Source organism: Ovis canadensis, chromosome 6, assembly GCF_042477335.2.
Source record: "Ovis canadensis isolate MfBH-ARS-UI-01 breed Bighorn chromosome 6, ARS-UI_OviCan_v2, whole genome shotgun sequence".
Taxonomy (NCBI): Eukaryota; Metazoa; Chordata; class Mammalia; order Artiodactyla; family Bovidae; genus Ovis; species Ovis canadensis.
Window position 1 is genome coordinate 21,068,605 of NC_091250.1, and position 10,677 is coordinate 21,079,281.

Genomic DNA, 10,677 nt, shown 5'->3' on the forward strand with positions numbered 1-10,677 from the left:
CATACAACCACCCGAGGCTCCACACACGCTGGCCGCACTCTGCCATTTGGGGCTCATTCAGGAAAATACTTGGCTTCTATTGTGTCTCCGCTAGAGGATGAGGAAGCTAGTAAAATATTTCAGAACATCCTAACAGAGCCATACCATGCCTAATAAGATCACAGCTCTTCTCCAAGCTCCCCTAGACAGCAAGTGTGAGGCAAGGAAATGTAGCCAGACAGACAGACATGTTTTCTCTCCAGATGCTTTCTTCCTTCACAACCCTCCTCCCGCCCCCCACCCCACACAGAAACCTCTGCTACCTAACTTTCAGATATTTCTTCACTGAAGTGAATTTCACAATTTGTGTTGTATTTGATACTTTATAAGTTTTAATAAGATGCTATATATAAATTCTATATCATTAAAACTAGAAAGATTTTAATAAAACTGAATAAAACTTATTAAGAGAATTTACATCTTTCTCCCAAACATCCTATGTGGGCTACTTACAAACCATCCTAGTTTTATGCATGTAAGCATCATTACAAAATTTTAGCTATTAAACCAGCCCACATATTATAACTTTAGTCACTGACTAAAAGAATTTTAAAATTTGTGCCCAAGGTACTCTTGAAAGTATCAGTTATTTCTTAGAAAAAACTGATATATACATATAATATATATATATACACACACATACATATATATATATTTAATCAAGTCTTAATTTTTCTCAGACCTCTTTTGCATTTTGTGTTAGAGCCCAGATTCACATATGAAACGTGATTTACTATTACGCCATATGTACAGTAATACACCATTTTTTTGCCCCATTGTGTTACAGATTTCTTTGATACAATTCCTCATTGAAAACTGTCTCAAGATATTTGGAGAAGATATCACTTCTCTCTTTGGAGAGAACTCAGTGAGTTGTGATAACAGTGATATCACTGATAACAGTGAGATTTCAGGTAGGTGAATAATGTAACTGGCTTTCATGCAAAAGACAGCAAGGCTGCCAGGGCTCCATGGGAGATCCTAGAGCCCAAATCACATTGTAAGGGTAGTAATTTCCATCAGCTCCAAGACATGGGAAGTTTCCCACTTGTGAGATCAAAGAAAGGATAAGGCTGTTCTGATTTCAAGAAGCAACTAGTAGAGCTTTAGGAGACATCACGGTTCAGTTGAGTTCAGTTTCTCAGCCGTGTCCGACTCTTTGTGACCCCAAGAAGTACAGTGACCCCAAGTCTTTGGCGTCAAGAACTGCAGCGTGCCAGGCCTCCCTGTGCATCCCAACTCCCAGAGCTTACTCAAACTCATGTGCATCAAATCGGTGATGCCATCCAACCTTCTCATCCTCTCTCGTCCCCTTCTCCTCCTGCCTTCAATCCTTCCCAGCATCAGGGTCTTTTCCGAAGAGTCAGTTCTTCACATCAGGTGGCCAAAACAGTGGAGTTTCAGCTTCAGCATCAGTCCTTCCAATGAATATTCAGGACTGATTTCCTTTAGGATGCACTGGTTGGTTCTCCTTGCAGTCCAAAGGACTCTCAAGAGTCTTCTCCAATACCACAGTTCACAATGTACATCTCAGTATTTTATTGCATTTGGTAATATTTAAAATAAAACTTTAAATGCAACTCATGTATAAAAGATGTGCTCTGGCTGAACCTAGGGTGAGGGGCTCAGAGCACTGCCTGGTTTATTCTCCTCTCCTTCCTTTTTCTGGTCAGTGGTCCCTGAGGCACTGCAGGTTTCTAGTGCCTTTGAAGTAGTTTGAAAAGAACCAGCATCACTGAGGAAAAAAAGGACTAATATCAGAATAACTTTCCAGACTATAAACTCTTGTACCACTATTCACCAGTTGCGTTAACTTTGGCCAATTATTCTAGCTCAGTTTCAGTTTCTTCATCTCTAAGATGTGAATAATAAATATCTAAATCTTAGGGTTGCTGTAAAGATTAAATATATAACTGATATAAAATAAATCCTTAAAGAAGCAATTCATAGGGCTAGTAGAAGTTTTCATGAGATTAGAGTTAGTACTACTTGAGCCTAGCTAATCACAGCTTACTGGTAGCAGTCCATTTTTACAAGGCAGCATTTAGATTCAGAACCTGAGGACATGAATCACTGGTCCCTTTATATTTTTAATATATCTTGGTTTTATGACACTTATCTCATTGCTTTGAGGAAATCTTTAGGACAATCCATTTAATTAGGCATTTAAATGTGTCTAATATCTGAGAACATGCTCAAACTAAGACAACTATTTGCTTTCATTTCATCAGGGACAACAGAACAATCTCTTGAATCCAAGCCGGTGAGGGTGACAATGATTTACGAGAAGGTACAACTGCAATATGATGCTATGACCTCATCAAGGATGGGTCCACCCACTGACCTGTCTACAGTATTCTAAATCCCTGAAGATTACAGTCCCCATAATCACACTTTACCCTTCCTTTTTCTTTATCCTATAATATCTCACTTCAAGAACACTTAGTTATAAAACATTTGCACGATTTTGTTGAGTTTGAATTAAATGCTCAGATATATCCAGAAATAAATGAATCTCCTGGCACAAGAATGAACATGAGGCACTTATTCCAAGAAAACCACTTTGGATCATTCAGTGAAAAAGAAGACCTTTCAAGGTCCCAGCTTATACCATTTCAGTTTTTCTTGACCCTGTATATCCATATTTGAGAAAATATTCCCCCCAGAGTATCTCTTCTTTCATTCCTACCATATTATATTATTTTTTGTACGGTATTATACATTTTTATATTGATGCAATAAAAATAGGTTAGAAAACCATTTCATTTGCTTATGATTCATTTTAACACTTTGGTAGAGGCTCAACTGGCAGTTTGGGTCTCAACTAAGATCGCTTATGAACCTGTAATCAGTTGGCAGCTCAACCTGGAGTAAGCTACATGTCTGCTGTTTGAAGTTGGCTCTGGGTTGATCCCCATGTCTTCAACAAGAAAACTGGTCTACTTCATATGGTGGAAGAAGAGTTCCCAACAGCAAGAGAGGCTTTTCAAGAGTCAGCGTAGAAAAGGGCTCCACAGAAGACTACAGAGACAATGAGTTATTCATTATTTACTGAGGAAAGTAAGGGAGTTCCGGAAAAACATCTCTGTCTGTTTCAGTGACTATGCTAAAGCCTTGGACTGTATGTATGCATGGTGCTCAGTTGTGTCAGGCATGTCTGACTCTTTGCAACCCTATGGACGGTAGCCCACCAGCCCGTCTGTTCATGGGGCTTTCCAGGCAAGAATACTGGAGTGGGTTGCCATTTCCTCCTCCAGGGGAATCTTCCTGATCCAGGGATCAAATCCATGTTTCTTGAGACTCCTGTGCTGGAGGTGGTATCTTTACCTGTTGAGCTATCAGGGAAGTCCTTTGACCATATGGATCACAACAAACTGAAAGATGATTAAAGAGATGGGAGTACCAGACCACCTTCTCCTGGGAAACCTGTATGCCAGTCAAGAAGCAACAGTTAGAATCGAACATGGAACAGAGGACTGGTTCATAATTTAGAAAGGCTGTATATCATCACTCTGCTTATTTAATTGATATGCAGAGTATATCATGTGAAGTGCTGTGCTAGATGAATCAAGTTGGAATCAAGATTTCTGGGAGAATTATCAACAACCTCAGATATACAGATGATACCACTCTAATGGCAGAAAGTGAAGACAAACTAAAGAGTCTCTTGAAAAGGGTGAAAGAGGAGAGTGAAAAAGCTGGTTTGAAACTAACCATTAGAAAAACTAAGGGACAGCTAGATCATTTCCTCAGAGGAGAGGAAATTACAGAAGTATAAGAGAAAAAGAGAGCATTTTGTGGCTTCTGAGTTTTGAAAACTTAGTTTCCTAGGAAACAAAAACAATGCATGGCAGAGGGTAAAGATCTAGGTAGAAACCTCATGGGAAAAGCCTCAAATCATTAGGTGTATGGAACACATGCCACATTTCATAAATAGAAACCAAGGGGAAATAGGAAGCCCCCAGAGAACAATTAAATAACATGTCTAAGAAAGATGGGGCATTGTACATTCATACAGAATTACTGGTACCTCAACATGGAACAGATCAGTGAAGTTATTCCCATCAACATGAGAATTACCATATGGAAGGAACAAAGAGAACCACTGGATCTGAGTAACACATGTCTCAGTAAGAGTGGTACAGGCCAGTCACCTGGGACAAGAGAGCAAGTAGGACATTCCAGCAGATGTCCAGCATACACAGATGACACAGTGGATAAATGTCATGCCTCACTCCACAATCACCTAACTCCTTAGCATTAGAAGACTCCAGAACATGGGTACATTCATGGAGAAAATGGAAAGACCTTGAATTTCTGCCAATCTGGGAACAAAGGATTACACTAGAAATAAAATGTACCATTTAAAACTATACAACAGTACGTATCAATATATCACAGTTTGTAGACTGAGATTGATACCAACATATATAGAATGCTCGATCCATGCATTGTTTCCCTAGCAAGGGTTCCAGGGTCAAACAGGTTTGAGAAATGCTGTATTTTCCTACTGGAAATCAAAATGCCCAGTAACATATTAATGTCTTAGAGAAGACTCAACAGTAAAGAAACCCAGTATTTTCCACATCTGACCTGAGAGGTTGTTTTGGAGGAACCCTATTAATGAACGATCCTAGGAACATACATAAATAAACACTGCTCTATCGACTTAGGTCACCGAAGATCCTCTGCAATGCGACCCGCTCCAGTAATCCATTTTTTCTTCACTATGTCTCAGTGTAGATCCTTTTCTTTAGCTAGGTCAGACACTTCACTGTTTCCTGAACAAGATACACACATATCTCTAAGTATAATTATCAACTCCTCTTTGTCTCTAAATATACACAAACTAGATAGCTACTTGGGTTCTACTCACTCAGAAATTTCACGAAAGATATCCGTGACCATTCCAGCTCAAATTAATTGCTCTTTTATAATGCATAAACATTTGACCCCATTAGATACTGGCTCACATGCTGCTATGCACCATCAGGAACTACACTGGTATTTTTATACATAGCTCAACAATCCAAATTCCTGTGGTAAATGATTATTCGTTGTGTTAGTTTTATATTACTTTTAATGCCTGGGTAAATGATTATTCGTTGTGTTAGTTTTATATTACTTTTATTTATTTATTTATTTTCTTTTTTTTTTTGGTTGGTCTTTTATTTATTTTTTTTTTTTTTATTTTTTAAATTTTAAAATCTTTAATTCTTACATGCGTTCCCAAACATGAACCCCCTCCCACCTTCTTCCCCATTATATTACTTTTAATGCCTGGGTAAATGTCTACTAAAAAAGGTATAAATGAATTTGTGAATTTTTCTAAGTATGGAAATTTTACATTAACTGGTAATGACTGCAAATTTTAAAACTGAAGAGGTAGAAAACAACGCAAATGGAATTTTAGTGAGTAGCAGTAAGACATAAGTTTTAGATAGTCACTCTTTTTATTCATCTAGCAAAAATGGGATACTGGTGTGACATATTTGGGGATAATTGCATGCTTGTATAAATTTTCTTTTAAGTAGAAACAATTCCATAACAAAAAGGGGTAAAAACATGGCTGGGCAGTGTATCTGTGAGTTTTTAGGCCAAGAAAGATAAACAAAAGTCTCTCAAATCTGAAAAGGAGAAATAACAGGCGATAAAGAAAAGCTGAAAATAGTCTGTCAACTGTAACTCACAGAGGAGATTCTTGCCATGTAGAAATGGCAAATAAAGGTTAGCTTTCCCATAGGAGACTCACCAAGAAAATCAAGTTATTAATTTTTAGAAAAGATTCTAGGAACTGATAAACTATAAAAGGACCCACTTGTCTAATGTAGAATGAATAAAAGGCAATTCGATTTTCTGATATTAGTCTTTACTATAGCTAGTAAGATCTGTGTAATCATCAGACAACTTTCACTTAGTGATGTAATTAAGGTTAAATATTTTCAAAAGCAAAGCAAAGATACTAAGGATGAAAATATTGATTTATTCCAGAAAGAAAGCTATTCAAAGGCTTTAAGAGGAAACTAATTCTTTATGGTGATTAATAATTATGATATATTGCTAGAATATGAATGTAATACAAATATTCAATTTTTATTCCACTGCATTAGCTATATCATAATTATTTTTATTTTTTAGTATTTTAGTTTTTTAATCATTCAGTTAATACATGTTATAATGTTGTGAATTATTCTTTAATCCATACATTGTTTATACTTTCCTTTTTTTCAGGTTCCTATACTGAAGAATTTTCATTACTATTTGTAATAGTTAATTTATAATTTTAATAGAGTAGTGACTAGATAATATGTGAATGATTGTGATTCTTTGTGACTGCAAGTATATAGTAAATTGTAAACTTTTAAATGTTGTATGCATGCTTTAGAAGAGTGTATATTCTCTGTTGGGTTCTCTTTTGGGTACAAAGATGCATATATATTTAAAATTGTGCTATATATGTTACTCTGGAGAAGGACATGGCAACCCACTTCTGTACTCTTGCCTGAAAAATCCCATGGATGGAGGGGCCCTGGTGGGCTGCAGTCCATGAGATCGCGAAGAGTTAGACACGACTGAGCAACTTCACTTTCACTTTCACTTTCCTGCATTGGAGCAGGAAATGGCAGCCCACTCCAGTGTTCTTGCCTGGAGAATCCTAGGGACAGGGGAGCCTGGTGGGCTGCCGTCTATGGGGTCACACAGAGTCGGACACGACTGAAGCGACTTAGCAGCAGCATATGTTTTACTCAAATCCTCTTTGTACATTCTCCAAATTAGTAGTTTCTAAGAGAGATGTTAAACTCTCCCATTATGATAATAAGTTTGTCAATTTTATTTTGTAATTCTGAGTTTTTATAGTTGTTTTTGGAGGGGGCTTACAGCCTACATCTATATGAAGCATACACAAAGTTATAATTTTTATACTCTTTTCATAAATATTCTTTATTAACGTTAATGCATCTGCCTTATATTCTATTCTGAATAATATTTTTATTTCAGCTCTTCTTTTGGTCCATATATGCCTGGAATATCCCTTTTGCTTTTTCTCTTTTTAAATTTTCCGTGTTGGGGTGGGTACGCACCGATTTGGTGGTGTGTGTGTTTTTGCGTCAGTGTCTCCTATAAACACCATATAACTGATTTTTTAAATATCTAAGCTAGTAATTTTATTTTGAATTTAACCAGAGTCATGTAATCTATTTACATTTGTTGTCACTACAATGTATTTTGAGTTACACCATTTTATTCCATAGTTTGCTTTCATCAGCAGTTTATAATGGCTTCATTTGTCCTCCTTCTTCTAACTTTTCTTGGATTAGTACACTGTAGATGAGTATTTTTCCTATTTATACATATTAAAACTTCTCAGACATTATCTCACTGAATATGTTGCTGTAACATTCCTCTATTGAACATCATATCTCAAAATTTTTTCAATTTTTTTCTTTATACTGCATCTTGGGTACAATTCTTAGTTCTCTCTTCCAGTTTGTTAGGTCTTTAAGTTTGTCCCATTCCAGAGTTTATGTTTTAAATTTTATGAGTTTTCAAATGCTGATATATTTTCTAGGGTTACCAACTGGATCTTTTCCCTATCCAAATGATTATATATACATATATTTTAATACAGATCATTCCTTTTCCTTTCCAATTCTGGTACCAAGAAGTAGGCTGCTGCTGTAACAATACCTAAAAATGTGGAAGGTAAACTGGATAGTGAGCAGAGGCTTGGAGGAGTTTTTGAGATATATGCTAATAAAAGCCTGAGTTACTGTGATGACAATATTGTTAGAACTATAGAAGTTAGAGGTGATTCTAGTAAGGATTCAGAAAGGAAAGAGGAGAGCTTGAGAGGCAGTCTATCTTCTTAGAGAATAAACAAATAATTATGAACAGAATGTTAGTAGAAATATGGACATTCAAGGTCATCCTGGTGAACCCTCAGATGGAAATGAAGAACATGTTACTGGAAACTAAGAAAAGATAACCACGTGATAAAAGGCAAAGAACTTGGTTGAACTGGTGTTCTACTTCTGTGAAAAAAAGAACTTGCAAGCAATAAAAATGGGTACTTAGTTCAGCGGCAGTGATTTGCACTACTCTGTCTTCGGGCTCACTGATCTGTTGCCCTGTATCATTCAATCTACTGTTGATTCCTTCGAGTGTATTTCTATTTCAGTTACTGTGCTCTTCACCTCTATTTGGTTGTTTGACTCTTTGTTAAAAGCTTTTAACTTCTCACGTGGTGCATCCACTCATACTGTGGAAAACACTGTGGAGGTTTCTAAGCAAAACTAAAAAGAGAACTACCATATGACTCAGCAATCTCACTCCTGGGTATATATCTGGAAAATACAAAAATTCCCTCGAAAATATACATGCACCCCAATGTTCATAGCAGTATTATTCCACTTTCAAGACACAGAAGCAACCTAAGGTCCATTGACAGATGAATGGAATGCACATATATACAATGGAATACCACTCAGCCATAAAAAAGAATACAGTTTTTCCATTTTCAGCAATATGGATGGACCTGGGGCAGAGCATTATGCTAAGCGAAATAAGACAAAGAAAAATACTGGATGATATCACTGATATGTGGAATCTAGTGAATAAAAGGAAAAAGCAGCAGACTTACAGATATAGAGAGCAAATAGTGGTTACAAACTGGGAAAAGGAAGAGGGGAAGGGCACGATAAGAATAGGGAATTAGGTACAAGCTATTAAGGATAAAATCAGCTACAAGGGTATACTGTACAATAAGCAAATAACAGTGAATATTTTATGATAACTATAAATGGAATATAACCTTTACAAATTGTGAACTATTATATCAGACACTGACAACATGTAGCAACTATACTTAAAAAATTGATTTTTATAATAAAATAAAATGGAATATCCAAAAAAGTGGGTTTTTAGCTGTACAGGTTGCTCAGCAAAGTGTTAAAGGACCAGTGTGGTTCCTCCTGACTGCTCACAGTAAAATGCAAGAAGAGGGAGCGGGAATGAAGAAGGAACTGTTGCGCAAAAAGGAAGCAGCACTTGAACACTTAGAAAATTTTCCATCTATGCATTTTACAAAAAAAAAAAAAGATTAAGGTTTTCTACAGAAAAAACAGAGGGTATGGCTATACAACCTTTGACAATAAGACTACTAGGGATTAGAATCACAAAATTATCCACCACCTCAGCAAAAACCAGGAACAGATACAGGATTTTATTAGCAGAAACACTGCCAATTAGGGATACTGAAACAGGGTGAGATGAAAGAAGGCTGTTAAACTGCTTAGATTCTGTAAGAGGGAAGCACAGAGCTATCTGGCTGCAAATGTACACTCTTCTTTAAGAAACAAAGAGAGACTCCAAAGGCCATTCAGAGATCATCAGATTCCTTCTTAAGCTTGAAAGCAGGGCCATCACCTTGGTTTCAACAGGTCATATGGCCTCCAACTGAAGCCTTGGGGATGAGACCTCCACCTGGCAAAGCCACAGGACTGCCACCCCAGTGGGTCCAGGAGGTGGGGCATGGAGCCAAAGAGGATTATTCCCAAGATATATGCTGGAGAGGGTATGGAGAAAAGGGAACACTCTTACACTGTTGCTGGGAATATAAATTGATACAGCCACTGTATCAGCTGTGGAGAACAGTATAGAGGTTCCTTAAAAAATTAAAAATAGAACTATCATATGACCCAGAAATCCCACTCTTGGCATACGCCTGGAGAAAACCATAATTCCAAAAGATACGTGCCCCTCAATGTTCATTGCCGCACTATTTACAATAGCCAGGACATGAAAGCATCCTAAACATCCATCAACAGAGGAATGGATAAAGCGTGGATAGATATGTATGTATGTATGTACGCATGCATGTTAAGTTGCTTTAGTTGTCTTTGACTCTTTGCAACCCTATGGACTATAGCCCACCATCCTCTGTCCATGGGATTCTCCAGGCAAGAATACTGGAGGGGATTGCCATGCTGTCCTCCAGGGGGTCTTCCAGACCCAGGGATCGAACCCGCATTTCTAACATCTCCTGGCAGGCAGGTTCGTCACCACTAGCACCACCTGGGAAACCTAATGTGTGTGTGTGTGTGTAAGTTCAGTTCAGTAGAGTTGCTCAGTTGCGCACCAGGCTTCCCTGTCCGTCACTAACTCCCAGAGCTTGCTCAAACTCATGTCCATCAAGTCAGAGATGTCATCCAACCATCTCATCCTCTGTTGTCCCCTTCTTCTCCCACCTTCAGGCTTTCCCAGGATCAGGGTATTTTCAAGTGAGTCAGTTCTTTTTATCACGTGGCCAGAGTATTGGACTTTCCGCTTCCACATCAGTGCTTCCAAAGAATATTCAGGACTGAATTCCTTTAGGATTGATTCATCTCCTTGCAGTCCAAGGGACTCTCAAGAGTCTTATTCAACACCACAGTTCAAAAGCATCACTTCTTTGGCACTCAGCTCTTTATAGTCCAACTCTCACATCCATACATGACTACTGGAAAAACCATAGCTTTGACTAAACAGACCTTTGTTGGCAAACTAATGTCTCTGCTTTTTAATATGCTGTCATAACTTTTCTTCCAAGGAACAAGTGACTTTTAATTTCATGGCTGCAGTCGCCATCTGCAGTGATTT

At 37.6% G+C, this 10,677-nt stretch overlaps 1 protein-coding gene across 2 annotated transcripts in view; it reads left to right on the forward strand.

Moving 5' to 3' along the window:
* Window positions 1-2,799, forward strand: part of LOC138442261 (uncharacterized) — a 71,487-nt gene extending 68,688 nt beyond the window's left edge. For both annotated transcript variants that reach the window (XM_069593367.1, XM_069593368.1), the window contains 2 exons: window positions 827-953; window positions 2,271-2,799. In XM_069593367.1, coding sequence (XP_069449468.1) covers window positions 827-953; window positions 2,271-2,401 — 258 coding nt within the window. In that variant the 3' untranslated portion in view covers window positions 2,402-2,799. The remainder of the gene's footprint in view (window positions 1-826; window positions 954-2,270) is intronic.
* Window positions 2,800-10,677: the final 7,878 nt, after the last annotated feature.